This window comes from Lagenorhynchus albirostris, chromosome 6, assembly GCF_949774975.1.
Source record: "Lagenorhynchus albirostris chromosome 6, mLagAlb1.1, whole genome shotgun sequence".
Classification (NCBI taxonomy): Eukaryota; Metazoa; Chordata; class Mammalia; order Artiodactyla; family Delphinidae; genus Lagenorhynchus; species Lagenorhynchus albirostris.
This window is the reverse complement of record NC_083100.1, coordinates 86858027-86876852: the sequence shown is the minus strand read 5'-3', so window position 1 is coordinate 86876852 and position 18826 is coordinate 86858027. Positions and strand designations below refer to the sequence as shown.

At 34.9% G+C, this 18826-nt stretch overlaps 1 protein-coding gene across 1 annotated transcript in view; it reads left to right on the top strand.

Annotated features, from left to right (window-relative positions):
* KYNU (kynureninase) overlaps window positions 1-18826 on the top strand; it is an 89911-nt gene that overhangs the window by 31309 nt on the left and 39776 nt on the right. The window contains exons 6-8 of the mRNA XM_060151515.1: window positions 1431-1502; window positions 2710-2784; window positions 5546-5692. Of these exons, the coding sequence (XP_060007498.1) occupies window positions 1431-1502; window positions 2710-2784; window positions 5546-5692 (294 nt within the window). The remainder of the gene's footprint in view (window positions 1-1430; window positions 1503-2709; window positions 2785-5545; window positions 5693-18826) is intronic.

The window sequence follows — 18826 nt, the reverse complement described above, 5'->3', positions numbered from 1 at the left end:
CAGGAAATGCTGGACCATGACAGAATGGCTTCTTCGTAACCATGGGAGAGTTGACTCTTGCAAAGAGCTTTAGAATAATGAATAGCTCTTATCTCAGAACATAAGGAATAAGAGTCACAGTGGGTAAAAAGCAAAACTGCTGCACACACACAAAACAATGATGTATGAATGGTAGCAAACAGTGAGCTTTTCAGAAAGACAGTTTTCCAATATGCTGGGCTTTAGCAGGGTGGGACTACGGATTAGTATGTCTTTGTAGGCTAATTTTGGGGGAGTAGATTAAAAAAGAATTAGAAAATAAAACTAAATTGGAGAAAAAGGACCTAGTACCTTAAATGAGTCACTGTGTTTAGGTGTTTCTTACATCCTAAGAACTTAATAATGTGTATGCCTTAGAATGTCAAATATATTATTGATTTGAAATATGGTACCTATAGTAATTGTTTGATGCTATGAAAAATTTATATTTCATTTTTAAGTGAGATTTTGAAAACATGTCTACAAGACAAAGATGCACAATTAAGATATTGATATTTTATTTTGATAAAATATAGACATGATTATTACATATGCCTGAAGGAAAGTACTTGTGGAGTATGTTAACTATGATGGTAAACAGCATAGTTTTCAGTTCAGACACCTCTGGTTTGGCTCCCAGCTAGGCTACTTAATACCTGTTTGACTTTGGACAAGGGTTTTGGCATCTCTAAATCTTAATTTTTTCCTCTGTAAAAATGAGGATAATACCTACCTCATACATATGAAACAAGATAATATGTGAAAATTGCTTTAGCACCCTGGCCAGTGGTCAACATCCAATTAACAGTAGTAATCATCCTCATTGTTATTATTGTCAGTCAGTATTGCTTCTCCAGGAACTGTGTGGAGAAATGAAAAGGCCCCACTGAACACATGAGCTACTTCTCTCTGGTGTCTCTAGAAATGCCAAATGTTTCATTAGGGCAAAGGTACTTCTAGTTGAACCTAAAATTAGATTTCATAAAATCATAAAACTGTAGAAATCTTATGTACTAGAAACCAAATCTGCAGTGCTAGATAAACCAATATAAATAAAATATACACAGAACATGATATTTGTCTCATAATAGAGAAATTGCCATTAAACGCATTGGGAAGTTAATTTTTCAATTAACATTTAAGTAAAGTTTGAGAATGTGTTTTTATCTGATTCACATTTTCTCCCAAATTTGCTTTCCTATTGATATAATGAGCAAGTATCTTCTTCCATTTTAGAATTTACTGGAAACAAGGCTAATCAGAGGAGGTACCTTTGACAGACATCTAGCTGTGTAATTAATTAATGCCTTTAAAATGCTGGAGATTATAAAATGAAAGTGTGGTATATATAAAATGAACAAATGTCTAAGTTGTGCATTAACGCATTTCTCAATAAATCCATTTCATTGCAGTTATCGTTTTTCAAGCCTACACCCAAACGGTATAAAATTCTCCTAGAAGCTAAAGCCTTCCCTTCAGATCATGTAAGGACTCTTCAAATTATATTTATATTCTTTCTGCTCTTCCTAAAGGAGCATATCATTTGCCTGACTTGAATGTTTATTCACTAGTCTTTTCCAAGTAACCTTATAATAAAAAAGATCTGTCAAATGCTTTTGATTTATGCATTTTTTATAGATTGTAGCTTTATTTCTTTGGTTCAAGTAAAACGTGTTAAAGGAGGAAAGAATTGAATGGGAACATTGATTTATTAGTCTTTTTAAAGACATTGAGCAAACCGCTGGTCTAAATCAAGTGCAGTTACAAATGTTTTATTAATTCTTGTTGCTGTTTTATTTTATAAAATTAAATCGATACATATACCAGTACTTAACCTTTTAGGTACATAAAGTAGGAATATAAACATTTATTTGTCCATTTGTTTTCATAGCACACTAACATAATTATTGATGCTTTATAATTAAAAAAATGTATTAAGGACTAAAAGAATTTTTTGTGGTTCAAGAAAAAAAATCATGCTACTTTTTCAGGAATCACAGTTGGTAAGAAATGTGATTGTTCCAGACACAGAGAGACACAGATTAAAGTATATTGCAGTTTCAGTGCTGTATTTCAGTTTTAGTGTTGGAGAAACTTGATTTCTGTCTTTTCTAAGTATTCTAGCCTACACCTTGTAATTTTAAGGCACTTAATTAATGCAAATTAATAACCATGATCTTACTAAAAAGGATCAAACCCCTATTTTGAAAAACTTCAGGGTTTCTAAAATTTCTTGTTCCCATTTATATCTTGGGCTCTCAATGAAGGGAACTTCTTGATGCCCTTTTCTTTTACTAGCTTACTCTTTCTAGGACAAGCCACTTCTGTACTCTCTGTTGGAGCCTAGCAAATCCCCACCTGCTCACTTTGGTTATTTTGTAAATTCTGTTTTGACTTGCATTAGATGATTTAATATCTTATTCTAAAAATCTCTTGTACTCCTAAAGTCTAGATGACCCCTACATTTCCATCCATTTCTAATATTTTGTGTTTCAAAGAATGTTCAGACTGTTGCATGTAAATTATGTTAAGCAATTCTTCTCTGATATATTCTGTTTAGTCACTTTTAACCTTGACCTTGAATTTAATATAATAATATGCTTTTATTGGTATTTTATTATTTTTTTCTGAGTTATTTCAATATACTTCTGTACACTGGACTTGATTTAATAAATCATCTTTCTTTTCCAGTATGCTATTGAGTCACAGCTTCAACTTCATGGACTTAACATTGAGAAAAGTATGCGGCTTATAAAACCAAGAGAGGTATATGAGAAAGATAAATAAATATTAATCATTCTTCTATTTAGTATTGATTTTTTTTCTTCATTTTCTTCAAAAGTTTATTATCTTCATTACTTTAATGGAAGTTTCAAGAAAGTATAAAAGGCCTATACTCTGTTACTGTTAGGTCATTTTGCTTAAAATAGAGAATTAACTCAGAAGTGTATTTATTTTAATTTTTCAAGGGCTATTACAAGCAAACTATTTCCCTATTAATACCACTGGAGTCTGCCATATTCTTCAATGGGATGGGAGGAGATGACAAATTGCATACATCATTTTCAATTTTAAATGCCATTGCCTGTGGGTGCCATTGAAATCATGTTAAAAATTAGTGATACTTGTTGAAATTGAATGATGCCTATCTTTTATGCCTCTCTTAATCTAAGGATCAAATATTTTCCTCTGAGCTTGGCCTGGGGAATAGAAAGGGATGCGGTGTAGCAGAAAAAAACTAGGCTTAGAACTTCGCTATTACTCCCCAGGGAAATCCCAGACCCACCAACATACTGGGTATGTGACTTTCTGATAGTTACTTTATCTCTGAGATTCCTTTATATTTAAACAGACAACAAAGGAAATACCTAGTCAGGCTTGACCATATGTTCAAGGTCTAAAATACTGTGCACTTTACATTAATAAAGATATAAGGCTAAGTTGTACAGGTTTTGACCTATAAACCCTGCATCTTGTGTAATTTTGGCACCAAGAGATCCACACAGAATAAATTTTAGGTTTCACATATGTACGATGCTCCCAGGCTGTTAAACCAGTGTTTGAACATTTATTTCTTTCAACCCAGAACTAATTTGAGAAATTAAAGGTCTACTCTATTCACTTCTATTTGCCAACATGCAATAAATTAATGGAATAGAAAGTTCTCACAGCTTTGGAACAACATCTGTTTCATATGTTGTATATAAATTGCTTATTTCCAGCAAAAATGAGCATAGCCACTAATATATCACAAGTTTTTACTTTAAAAGTGACAAGTGGGGACTTCCCTGGTGGTCCAGTGGTTTAGAATCTGCTTTCCAATGCAAGGGACACGGGCTCGCTCCCTGGTCAGGGAACTAGGATCCCACATGATGCAGGGCAACTAAGCCCGCCCGCCACTAACTGGAGAGAAGCCCGCGCTCCATAACGATAGATCCTTCATGCCACAACGAGGATCCCGCGTGCCGCAACCAGGACCCGATGCGGCCAAATAAATAAATAAAATGAAATAGGGAACAAACTTACAGTTACCAATGGGGAAAGGTGGGGGGACAGGGTGGAGGGGAGGGATAAATTAGGAGTTTGGGGTTAACACACACACTACTGTATATAAGGTAGATAACCAACAAGACCTACTGTATAGCACAGGGAAATATACTCAATATTTAAAAAATAAAAGTGACAAGTGTTGTAGAGCTATATGAGTTAATCATAATTTGGGGACCACTCTTTAGCATTACTGGATTAGGGCACATCAACATGAGAGAGAACCATATCTATCATTGAAAAATATATTTCTTATTTGCTTAATACTGATTCTTTAAAGAAATAAAGTATTAGTAGATATAACACTTTCCTTACTTTTTTTTGAAATTATGGTGGACAAATTGTATTAGCTTCCTCTAAGGGAAAAAAAGAGTTTGGGGTTATGATATTATTAATTTTACTCTGAATTTTTTCTTAGAATCACTGAAATCCTTCTCTTTATGTATAAAGTATGCATCACCTAGTAATTCAAAGATTTCATTGTCAATCCTATTCTTATAGATTATCATTTTGTAAACAAGTCTCAGACTATTAGCAGAAATTAGAGTATTATTATATTTGTGATACATATTATATATGCCTAATGTGGGATACAGTAACTGGCAAATAGTAAGTTACCAAAAATTAAAAATAATTGAAGGAAAATTCATTAATGCCTTAATGAGTTTTCCCCACATATTAATGTAGTTAATGATGCTTTGACTTCATAATCATGTCAGATTTAGCACTGTAGAAAATACATGAAGACTTCATAAATAGATGAGAATTATCAGGATACAAATAGACTATATGTATCTAGGTGAGTTATTTTCACTCAAGTTGTTTATAAGACCAAATCTAAATTTATTCACAATTTTCAGAAAGTCACTGATCACTAGTCTTAGGTGGGGAGTTGTGGGGGAAAAGTAACTTTGATAATATTGAGTTTTATTGATATTTTCTTCATGTTTGGATCTTGATCTTTAGATTGGTGTGGAGGAGATTTTACTCTTAAACTAATAGAAAATATTGGTTAAGTTACACTCAGATGAATGATGTATACGTGCCTCTTTTTTCTGGAAAAAAGTATTAGATTGATAAGTAAAATACTAATTTCCAAGAAATTTGCCTTGACATTTAAATTTTATGGACATCCTGTACTTTCTGGTATTTTATTTGATGGGAATAAGAAGGAAACAATCTATAAGTATGTAAATAGTAAAGATTAAGTGAAAAACTGAAGAATAAAATCAAGCAGTAGGGTTTTGCAAAGATACTTTATAAACCTCTTTTTTTACTATTTTATTATCATTTCTTAATAACAAAAAGATATTCAAATACATGCTCTTGCCCGATTTTTGAAGATTATTAATTTGAAAAAAAATATCTTTGATTTTTCTTATGGTAGGAAAGATCTCAAGGTGAATTTTAGATTGGGAAATGTAAAGGGACAAATTTGTTATTGTGGATATAATGTAACTTGTGCCTAACGTGACTTTAGGGGGAAGAAACACTGAGATTAGAGGATATCTTTGAAGTAATTGAGAATGAAGGTGACTCTATTGCAGTGATCCTGTTCAGTGGTCTGCATTTTTATACTGGCCAGCTCTTTAATATGCCTGCCATCACAAAAGCCGGACAAGCAAAGGTATGTACGTCATTTCCTCCTTTGCCCCTTGTCCAGAACATCACTCTATAGGAGTATTCAACTGTACTTCTAGTAAAATACCTTTGTTGTGTCTGTGTAAAATTATTTAAAGAGTTTAAAAAAAGTGTAAGATATATATCATATATATGATATATGACATATATATGATATATGACATATAAATAATATATTAAATATATGTGAAAAAATATATATATTTTGCTTTAGGCATCTCTATTTAAACCTCTTTTTGTCACTTCTGTGGTCTTACCTCCTTATTAGCATCTGCTCTCCCAATGTCTACCTCTAATCAGCAGTATAGGTGAGCTTCCTGTAAGTGATGTCATTGGTACAGAGCTGCTCAGTCAGCAGGAAGCAGACAATACTTAGGATAGTAACTATATACTAGGACTGTTAGAAGCTCAACTCTGGTGCTTTGTCATATTATAACTCATTCTATATATAATTCATGCTCATTAATACTATGTACCTGAAAAAGGGGAGATGGAGAATAAAAGTTTATCAGTAGATGGAGTTTTACCCAGTTTACTTTAGGAAGCCATTATACTGCCTATAACGAGCAATTTTCCCTCAATACTACTGAATGACACTTACATAGTTTACTATCGTGAAAGAGTAGCTCTTTATATATAAGTGCTTGTAAGAAAGTGTTTTTAGTATTTGTTTGCCTGAAAAAAAAAATCAGAGGAACAACATTAAACAGTTACAATTTGTATTTAAAATCTTTAAATAACAGTTCTATTTGATTCAGCAATCAAATCATGTATTTAAAAAGGTAACAACTGAATTATACTCTGAACATTAATAAGTTATGCAATTAATATATGTGTGATATCTAGTTAATGTACTCAGTTATTGAAGCTAATGAATGGAACTAATGAAAAAAAATTTAGCACCGTTATCAGCAGTCTCTAGGAGTTTCCAACCAAGACTTCCAACTGGTTTGATGGATAACTGTGAAAGTGGTGCATTATGAAAGATATAAAGATAATGTCTTCTTAATTTAGATATTAAATGTTAAGCACCAAAATACAGGGAGGCCAGTAAAATATCATATTTTAAAATGTTATGCAAGTAATCAGAAGTCCCTGATTGCCTTAGTATACACGCATGTCTCATTAAACTTCATAGAAATGAGGCAGGATGGTAAAGAAGAAAGATCATGGGTTTTGGAATCACTCAGTCTGAAATTCATATCTTGACTAGGTCATTTAATTCTTACATGATCTCAAGCAAGCTAGTTACTTGACTTTTCTGAATTTCTGTTTTCAAAACTGTTAATTTGGGATAACAGGACCCACTTCATAAATGTAGTGTTGATTATGAAGAGTATAAAATATCTCTTGGATTGTACACATTCTACAGTTAAATGGTGGTTCCCTCCCTCCTTCCACTGTCCTCAACAAATATGAAGTTATAGAGAGTGGCTTAAATATAAATTTTCTTTCATTTCCCATTAAAAGCAAAATAAACTTGTTTAGTAGATGTTATATGTAATTCTTATTCTTAACTACCTTGCTTACTAAAACCATTCTCTCAGTATTTTGCATGCTTTCTTTTATGTAAAAAATATGGTAAGTGCCTACCAGGTAAAACTCTCATTGAGTTTTCAGTCAAAGAAAGGAAGGTAGGAATGAGCAGTTCCATATAAATGTAACTGCACAGGAGTGATGGATACTATGTGAGTGAAATGGCGATCTAGCAGACTTCAATTTATCCATTATCAAAATTATTTTAACAGACATTTATACTCTTGCTAGACAATCCCCTCCATTCTCAATGGAGATTTAGAAAAATTCTTTATAATGTAGACTTACATAGCTCTCTTGGGTGGTCTATGAAGATAAAGCTGAAGAGAGAGACAAAGAGAAAATTAAAGGTGTCAATCAAGAAAGAGTTGGGAAATTCGAGGGGAAAAAAAGCCATAAAAGAGCCACTGTTAGGAACGGCTAAGTGACATAAAAAAGATGAAAGTTTCCAGAAGTATGGTTGGAACCAAAAATGATGGATTAATAAAAGTCAACAAGAGTAGATTCTGAAGTAGAAACTTCATATGAAAGGGAAGTGGGGATAGGAATTTTGAAAAATATATTATTAAAGAAATACATGTATACCAAAAAAAGCAGAAATCATAAGTGGCTTGATGAATTATTTTGAACCCTTATAGCCATCACCCACATCAAGAAACTTCTAGAACATTTATAACACTCAGAATCCTCCTTCTCCCAAATACTGCCTATTACCTCCTCTCCTGACTTCTAACCATATATAAATATATATATATAAAATATATACATATATAAAATATATATAAGCTTTGCCCATCTTTGAACTGTATATGAATGGATTAACATATATTCTTTTGTGTCTTGCTTATTTGCTATTATATTTGTGGGGTTCATCCATATTGTATGTAGCAGTTTTGCCTGTTTTTCTTTCCACTTCACTATATTATTATAGTGTATGAAATAGATCACAATTTATTTTTTTCCATTCTAATCAGAATAGATATTTGAGTTTCATTTCCATTTGAGGGCCATTACAATAAATTCTACCGTGAACATTCTTATAAATTTCTTTGGGTATGCCTTCATACCCATTTCTGTTAAATACATACCTAGAATCAGAATCCTTGGAACATAAAGTATGTATATGTTAAATCCTAATCAACAATGCCAACTTTCCAAAGGTTTGTATCAATTTGTCATATACTCCCACTAGCATGTATCAGTTTCTGTTGCTCTTCATTCTCACCAATAGCAAATCTGATTAGTTTGTAATAATAATTCATTAAAGTTTTAATGTGCACTTCTCTGACTATTGATGAGGTCGAGGATCTTTCAAATGTGTACTAGCTGTCTCAGAATCTTCTTTTATGAAATGCTTATTCAAGTGTCTTTCCCAATTTTGTATTTGGTTATCTGACTTTTTGTTGTAAGTGGTATAGAAATCGACTCTGATGGAAAGAGAAAATATAAGATTTCTAGTGATCATCTAAAGGGAAAAATAAATAAATTAATAAAAGAACAGTTGGTAGGACGGCTCTGACTCACATAATGAATTTAGAGAATGCTGAGACTTTTTTTAACTGAGGAGAAGCCCTGGGATGGTGACAAGTGTGAGAGGCCAAGGAAAATTAAGCATAAGATCAGGCTAGAGAGCCATATTATAAGGGAAGGCCAGCATGTGAAAAGAGACATCAGTTTGAAGACACACTTTTCATATTTTGTCTTAGAAGCCATCTACTTAATTTTATATTATTGGCCAACCTACCATCTTGGAGCTCTGACTTACTTCTATATTTATATATTTTTCATATACTATTACTTATTTCTACTAATAATTTATTTTTGTCTACATTCACTGAATGCTCCCCATTGTCCTTTGAATTACTATCCCTAAAGATTTTTAACCACTGCCACGACTCAGCTCTCACTGTCAAGTAAAAGCTACAGGCTACTCACACACTTGAAAATTGTTATTTATGAGCATCTGCCTATTACACATGGAAGTCCTATATGCACCTTGAGATCAGTATGTTCCAGACTTGTCTCCCTCCAGAATATCCCTACTGTTTGTTTCATGCCACCATCGTTATAGACCTTTAGACTCAACTCTGACATTTTCCTGTTCTTTACCTTTTCAACCAATCACTTCTTAATTCTACCCTCAGGGTTAGTCTTTCCTTTAATATTCCTGAATCACTTATGAAGGTTTTCAGCTGCAAGAAACAAAATCCCAGAGAAAAATTAGCCAAAGATTAGGGATTTATTTTTCTCACCACAGAAGACTTGAGGCAGGAGGCTGCTAGGATGTACTCAGCAACTGAGTAGTGTTTGTGTGACATCTCCAGGGCATTCTTATATTTTCTTCAGTCTTTTCATGTCATGGTCACAGGGAGAGTTGTCCCAAATCCAGATATCACAATTCTATTTACAGCAGAGAGAAAGACGAAGGGAGAAGTAGCAGTACAGCTTTATCTGTCCCTTTCATCCAAAGTGCAAAGTCTTTCCCAGAAAAACTTAGCAGTTTCCTGTTTATGATTCATTGCCTTCTGAAGTAGTAGTTTCAAAGAAGCATGAGTAAAGGAGTTTTTAGCTTTTATGGCCCTATATTAGAGAGAGGCTGAGAAGAGGGGTTGGGGTTAATTTACCGACAGTATTTCTTGCATTTCCCAATTACACCCCCGTGGAGCATCATTGTTTCTAATCTGTTTCCCTCTTTCCTCTTCTAGCCCTCTTTAATTTTTTTCCTTTTTTTTCCCCTTCGTTCCTTCCTCCCTCCCTCCCTCCCTCCCTTCTTTTTTTCTTTCTTCTATTTTCTTCTTTGCCTCATTTCACAAAACATTTGAAAAAAATTCATGGAAAATTGATTAGGCTCCATAATGAAATATAAAGAGAGCAAAATAAAGAGAAAATCTATATCATCTGGTGAAATGAATAGGCTCCCCACAAATTATAATTTCTCAAGTTGAATTATGATAAGAAATAGGTAATTAGAAATTACTGTCAATGGAAACTCTTGGTGTATAAGGTAGACTAAGTCTTGGTAACAATTAAATAGGGCCATAAATGGCTTCACTGTGATAGATGTTTTTGTGTTGCTCACGCAGCAGTCAGGGATCAGCTTTCTCCAGTGCAATGATTCAGGTTACAAGTGGTTCAGGGTTGTATCCTATGGCTTTCATACCCTAGAGCTTCTGTCACTATTCAGCCAAAGAAATGGGATAAAGGGATTTAAAGGGGAATACTAACATCTTAAAAACATTAGCTTAACAATGAAAAAATTTATTTCCACTTATATTCCCTCGACTAACACATGGTCATTTTTGGGAAATTAACTATATTTGTGTGCTTAAGAGGAACAGTTATTAGCCTTGCCACACCTGGAATTCAGGCGTTTTTGGTTGCTGATGGAGTAGGATACTTATTCTGAAATGCAGTATAGCATTTGCATTAATGAAATGTTTAGATAGTAGAGACAGAGACACACCTGGCCTTGAACCCACATCTTTCCATTAGTTTCTAGAATAGTTTAAATGGCTTAATTCATTTACCAATATGACTTCATTTCTCCACTTAACAAATGGGGAAGGTAATAGTGCCTACTTCATTGATTTGTTCTACTAAGAAACAAGGAACTATCCCTAAAACACTTAGTACTTAGTGCATTGTAAGTAATCAGTAAACGTTATCAATATATAAAAATATCACATTGGCATATCCAACCTACAAAAAATAATGAATCCTTAGAAAGTGAAATATTAAGAACTTTAAACTAAAGACTCTCATTAGACACTTCTACTCTAGATTATAAAAGAAAACAATAATCTAAGCAGTATGGTTAGGACTCAATAGACTGGACTGAAAACTTTAAAGTCTGGGTAATGGACTGATAAAAATTTTAATAATCTTATCCCTAAAAAAACTCAGTGCCAACTGCTTGCTTTCTACCTTCCCTCTCCAGTGCCACATAAAATGGCCTACAGCACTCTGGAATTCATGGTGCCTGGCAGACAGTGGTGCCAAATAAATATTTTTGAGTGAATGAATGATTGATTCTCTTATTTATCACATCTTTTATACTATCTTACTCTACATAATATGGATGCTGGCATGTTAGTTTTCTTTTAGCCTACTGAAAATTGAAATGCAAATGACAGCCAAAAAGAAGACTGAATTTTGTAAACCTGTGCTTTGCTTTATTAGCTTCTACCTTGTTATGGGTCACTCTCTACTGGGTATGAGTACAAACATCTCTTAGACCTAACTATAAGTTGCCTAAATTATTAATAAATAATAATCACAATTACAGCCCAAACAATTTTAAAAACAAAATGAATTAATTCTGGATGTAGAACATTAGACGAAAGCAGAAATATGAATAAAGACATCATTATAAAAAAGAGAGACATATTTTAGCTTTAATATCATTTAATAAAAACTGAGGTATCTAAATAACACTCATATATAAATGGTCACCTCACTGATCCATCCATTTATCTTCAGGGAAAGTTTAAATTATTGTTAAAAATGTCTTCAGACTTTTGTAGGAGACAAATGATTGATCAAGCCTCAAAATTCAACATTATCTTGGCTGAGCTGCTTCTAGTACTGAAGATTGGGAGTCAAGTCTCATGGACTATTACAACAGAATAATATCAGTAATACTTGCATGAGATATCAGGATTTGAGCAATCAATCAGTTAGGAAAAATCAGTACCTGATGCTTTTGTATATAACTATAATATAAATTGGCATGTTGTATGAAATTTTTATGCATAATAAATTAACCTTTTCCAAAAAGGTTTAACATTGAGATGTTCAATATTAAGTAATCTTTACTAGAAATCATACTAATACGGCCATTCTTTCATTAAAGTCACTGCCAGTTCACCAAATAGGATCTTATCATTAGCGCATAAAAAGAATCTTATCTCTATATTCTCTATAGCAGAGCGATATGCATTTTAATTTTTTATACATTCTTTCTATCAGTAAATATTTGAGTAGTAAATTATAATAACAGAATTCTAAATAAGAATGCCTAATTTAGCCTGGAGTGTCAGCCTGACCTTCTTAGGGAAGATGAGACAAGAGCCAATTCTAACATTATGAGTAGGAGGTAACTAGGTAAAATCCCCTCCAGGGTGTGGACAGTATGGTGGGGCCATTCTAGATAGTGTTAAAAAATGACAGAATTACAAGGAAGCAAATATTTCAGTATAATTTGATTGTAGAAAAGATTGTATAATTTGATAGTTAGAAAAGATATGACAAGAAATGAGTTTATAAAGCAGACAGAGGCTGAGTAAAGAAGGGCCCACTAAGCCATATTATACATCTTGAGCTTCTCTTTAGTGCCACAGGTAGCCATTAAAAGCTTTTAGACAATGAAAGAACTACGTTTTGTTTTAATTTTAAAAAGATTTTCCCTGCCTTTCCCTGCCTTCCCTCCCTCCTACCCATTCCCTGGAATGGGTAGGAATTAGATGAGTAGGCAAAAGTAAAGAGTCAGTTGCAGTCTCTATGCAAGAATTTTAAAACTTGCTATCATGATACAGTTCAAAAGACAGGGGTACCAGAGAGCAGATCCATTTCATACTACATGAAATATTTTTCTGATCTCCTAAGAGATTGTTCTTATTTAATCTTATCATCCTATTGTTACTAAAGACAGATTTTGTATAACCATCAGAAATGAAGGATCTATACTGAGCTCTTGCTGTCCCACCCAGATTTAGTTCTAGCCACAGAATCCAAGGATTAAATATATATATATATATAGAGAGAGAGAGAGAGAGAGAGAGAGAGAGAGAGAGAACAGAGACAGATAGAAAGAGAGACAAAGAGACAGAGAGAGAGAAGAGAAAAATGACCTAAAGTTTAGATGGAATGTCCCATTAACTATACATCATTTACTCTGGGAATAGTGAAGGATTATTCTGTTTAGAAATATAAAGTAAACTATCCTAGTTATCCAAGCAGGAGCCTGGAGTCTCTAAGTCAAAATATGTTGGTAAGGATCAGTGCCCAAGAATCTAAAAATTTTGAGCTGTCTCTAAGAAGTTTTCATCAGATGTTTTAATTTAAGCTTTTCATTAAATGGACCATGTGAGAAAGACTGAGTAGTTCTCAACAGAAGAGAAATTTGCACTCAAGATGTTTTAGAATTACAGATTTGAGAAAAGCAAGACTCTCAGTTGTCAATCAGGATTGTTGCTTTGGCAACCACTCTCATCAAAGCCATGGTGGACAATTATTTCTCCAGATCTAGCCTCATCTAAACCCAGGGTCCCCCAAGTGAAATATTGTATTTATGGGTTTTTTTAGATGATATGCATTTTATAAAATACTTAAGTTGTCTTAGACCCAGGCTAAAACCCATATTTTTCATGCCACTTGACCAACAAAAGGCTGATTTAAGTCTTTGTTAAGCTGAAAAATGAAAGTGTTACAACATGAAATGTACACACCCGTTTTAATTTATTCACTAATCACCATAAGAATGGAAAGGAAAAAGTGTGTCTCATGGCAATCAAGGTAGGTGGAATTTCAGAAGACCCCAGAAAAAAAAATCCCCAATATAATGTGAGAGATTTCTCTTAATGTCCTTCTTCATGATCCCCTTCTTTAAGAAATGTTTTATTAAATTAATTAATTTATTTTTGGCTGCGTTGGGTCTTCGTTGCTGTGTGCGGGCTTTCTCTAGTTGCGGCGAGTGGGGGCTACTCTTCATTGTGGTGCACGGGCTTCTTACTGCGGCGGCTTCTCTTGTTGTGGAGCACGGGCTCTAGGTACACGGGCTTCAGTAGTTGTGGCTCGTGGGCTGTAGAGCGCAGGCTCAGTAGCCGTGGCTCACGGGCTTAGTTGCTCCGCGGCATGTGGGATCTTCCCAGACCAGGGCTCAAATCCGTGTCCCCTGCATTGACAGGCGGATTCTTAACCACTGTGCCACCAGGGACTTCCCCCCTTCTTTAATCAGTTAAATTGTTTATGCAAACAAGATTAGGGATATCAAAGTTTAGTTCAGTTGAAGAGACAATGTTCACTTTCCTAGCAAATTAAGTAAGGTGGTAAACAAAGAAGATAACTATCACATTGTCTATAAAAAGTAGCTTTAAGGGAAGAAATTTAAGAGTGACATCTTCAGAAACTATCCCATAAGCTTCTTTGCAAGATTATCAAGTTCAGTATGTAAGTAAAACTTAATAATATAAGCAAATTTGGTTGAGAAATTGACCATTTAGATTGGCATAGTAATCACTAGTAAAATATCTTATGGAAGAGTGTACTTTCATTTCCCATCTAAATGGGGCTCTCTTTGATATACAGTATCATTCTCATGTGATGGATAAATTAAATAGTTGCTTTAACGCCACTTTATAACAAGACAGGTAGATAAAAGTAGATATGTAAAGTTAAAAGTCACCACCCATCCAAAAAGTAACTGCCCATTGTTGGGAAGGTTGTGATTAGGCCCATGTATCCCCTATTTGATTCCTTGCTTCATGTCTTTTCCAAATTATGACCATCATTCTTCTACCATTTGTAGAATAGAGTCAAAACCACTTCAGGGCTTCCCTGGTGGCGCAGTGGTTGAGAGTCCGTCTGCCGATGCAGGTGACACGGGTTCGTGCCCCGGTCCGGGAAGATCCCACATGCCGCGGAGCGGCTGGGCCCGTGAGCCATGGCCACTGAGCCTGCGCGTCCGGAGCCTGTGCTCCGCAACGGGAGAGGCCACATCAGTGAGGCCCGCGTACCGCAAAAAAGAAACAAAAAACACTTCAGTCTTTTATGATTATGCATATACCTAAGTTATCAGTATCGTATTTTCCTCTGCTCTCCTTCACATACTAATAGTTAAACTAAACCAAATGTGTTGAATGTTTTCTGTCCAGATGTCATACTTTCAGTCTCCAGGCCTTTTTTCTTAGCTTTCCCTCCTCCTAGAATTCCCACATATGAAGATTCTGTTCCTCCAGCTTAGCTCAACCACTACCTGCTTCACAGGTTATGATCTGTCCTAGAGAATTGCTTTGTTTAACCCTCTTTGTATATGCAAACATCGTACATTAAACATTTTTTTAATCACATGCCAATAATGACAGATCAAGAGATTTCATATAAAAACTCCTAGTTTCAAATTACAGGTTTGGCAACACTAGACCATCTTTCTCGTACAATAACGAGTGGCAAGCCTGAATCATAGCTCTGCCCATTGGATGGGACTTCGGTTCTTCAACACAACTCCCATGTCTACCTACTGACCTCAGCACTGAAGCAGAATGACAGCTGGTGTATATATTTCTGCTTACATTGCAGCATTCTTACCAAAAACGGTAAAGTGGAGTATTTCTTATAGGCCCAACTCATATATTTCTTGACTAACTCCTGTAGAAACATGAGGGAGTGATCCTTCACCTTCATCATAAAATTTTTCTTGCTCCTCTGTGTCAGGCTAAATCTGTCTTCCTGCTGTATTTCCATAGCATGACAGAAAATGTATTATTGGTCCTCTTTTGCAGTATCTTGTAATTATTTCTATGCCTATCTTCACTATGAAATTTAGGAAGCTTTTGTCAATAGTGTGTTCAATGACTGATTGAGGGTGGACCCTACAAACTTCACAGGCTTATACTAGTGCTTTACACATACATAGTCATTTATCATTAAGTGCATACCTGTTTGGCCAGTGAATGGATAAATGTGTGTTATCAGCAAGAATGGATTAGGCTGATTTTATGGATCACACATTGCATAAAAGACATAACTATGCTCCCATTTAATTAGAATCAGAAAATTCTGAAGAATTACTTATAATGGTCAATTGCTCTAAAAATCAAAATACTTATAAAATTTGAGTTCTTTTTCAAACTCCATTTCTACTCTTTGACACACTTAGGGCATGCAGACTGCTCCATTAAGTTATTAAATATTAAATGAACTAAATTAAGCTTGAAAAATTACCTTGAGCTATTTTTCCCATCTTGAGTATCTGAAATAAATCAAACAAACTATATTTTGTGTGAGATCCTTGCCAGCTGGAGAAAGACTCCAGAAGAGAACAGTGTTACTTGATTTGTTTTATTTTTCTTCTTTGGTTTTGTACTTACTTCTGACCATAAACAGAGGAGACAATTGCTGTTTTTTCCTGGTAAAAGAAATAGCTGAAATTTACTCTTGAAAGCACACTCTATTAGATAGTAAGACATTTCTACCTGTAAATTACACAACACTTTAGGGTCTCAAGGTTTTTTGTTTTTTTTTTTGCTTTTCCTCTCTCTCAAATCCTTTACTCTTTCTCCCCATGTTGCTGTTAGCTCTTAGCTCTGTCTCAAGCCTTCTTAACTGATACCTCCCTCCTTAAATTTCATTAGCAAAATGCTCCTAACACTCCCCACTTTCTACCTCTCATCTCTGGATTTGCCAGTCTCATCAATATTTACTTTTAAAAAGCCAGGCTAAAAGGATGAATCTAGTTTCTGCAATAGTGCTTTGTACAAATGTGAATAATACTAGGTGCTGATGATGACCTACTGTGCTTCAGGAACTTGGCATGTAGTATTTACAATATTCTCAGCTACCCTAATAGGGAGCTTTTCCCATGGCTCAGTTGAGGAAACTGAGTCCAAGAGAAGTTAAGCAGTTGCTCAAGCTGACTTAGCCAGCCATTAAAGGTTAGACTTGGAGTCTGGCGCCGATACCATACCTCTCTTTCCACTATATTTTCTCCTTTTATATTTGTAAACTGATTGTGTAAGGGCAAAGAGGTCTCAACATTTTGAAAGTCAAAGAAAATACATATAGCCCTCTTTCTTGGTTATTTTTCTCCATGGGAGCCTGAAACCTTTGTCTTTATGGTTGATATAACTGTCTCTTCAGTTTAGAGAATATTGAAAACCACAATTTTTACTTTGCCCCTAGATGTCAAGTATAAGGAACAGAATTATTGCTGAATAAGATTCTATTCAGTGCCAGCATTCAATAGTGGCCCAACTCGGAACCTCTAACCCACTCTTCCCAACCGTTCTTTTTAAGAGATGCCCCAAGACCCTGGTGGGTCTCCTTCTGATGATTCTCTTAGGTAGTTCTATTGGCAATAGCTCCCACCAGTGATTGCCCCATTGTCATTCCTGTTAGCAGTTCTTCAGGGCCTTTAGATGTATTTGCAGGTGCCCTCCCTCTAATTAAGAGCTTACAAACTCCTATATGACTGGGAAGCTAATCTACATGACAATAGGGAGAATTTCAACAGGAAGTCCACTGAACCTTCTAATGGTAGCTGAGTTGCAGAGTATTCTCAAGAAATTTCATTGTTTCACAGGTATATTGACCCCTCACTTAATATCAGTTTCCAGGATTTAAGAGGAGGAGAGAGAGAGAGACAGAGAGAGCGAGGGAGACAGAGAGAGAATAGATTAAGAAAAACCCCACTGTGTCTGCCTTTAAAGAATTCATATGGGACATAGAGACATATATATAGAAAACTGCTTTAGACTGTATTAATGCCCGACAAGGGTAAAAACAAATCCATGAAAATGTCTTAGAAAATCAATCCAGTCTAATACCACAAAAAACAGAGTTATACATGCTCCAATTCATTTTACCTTACCATTGGGTCAAAACCACATATTGCAAATTCAAGAGGAAGTCAGATAGTGTGGGGAAAATTTCCCACTCAAGTTCGGAAGCTATCATTTTCCTCCAGGCATCTGTTCACAGAACTAGGGGACATAGCTATTAGGACATAGCTAGTATTCCAGACTCTGGTTGCCAGTGTTCCCCATGGGCTACGTGGCCTGCTGTGTAAGTTCCACAGCTAAAACACTTCTGGAATTTAAACAAAGGGCACCTTGAGTTATATATTAATTTCAAAAAACGTTCAGGTTCCATTTCCTGTGACATAAATAGAGCCCAGAAAGGCCTCCAAAAATGCACTAGGTTGGCCATCTTCAGCACCTGAGTAGAGTTCTACCACCCCATTCAGGACTCCAAGGTTTCCATCCAAAGACAAGCTCCTTAGTTTTCCTGTGTCCATCATCTTCTTCCCAAATTGCCACCCCCTGTCACTTTACTTTTCCAACAGGACACTTCCTTCATATTTTCTTTTGGGTAACTATAAGTTACTGTACTTTCTGAAAATATGGAAGTATGGCTTGATATAAGTGGGTAATAAAATCCTAATACTGTATTAGTCTAATTTGCACAGGTTGACACATAAATGAATATTTCAGAATTGATTCTACTTTCACTTTTTAGCTTACCCTTGAATCCAAACCAGAGTTTTTAAGTCACCGAGTGAAAGCATTCATTCTGATTTCATTTTGATTTCAAGTTAAAGGTACTCGTTTTTAATTTAATTAATTCCCTGATATCTATGCACAACCTTTGTCATGAAAGACTCTTTCTTGATTCAAAACTCTCTCTTATTCGATATCTTATCTTTTTCCAAATTAAGCTCTCTGGAAACCGAGAAGTATAGTCATGGCTCCCCAAATCCCTAGCAATAGCCCACATGAGAGGCACAGAACAATGTTCACTTTATCAGGGCTTGTTGTCTCTGCTGTATACACATTTTGGCATAAATACCATCAATCAATAGCTCTAGGAC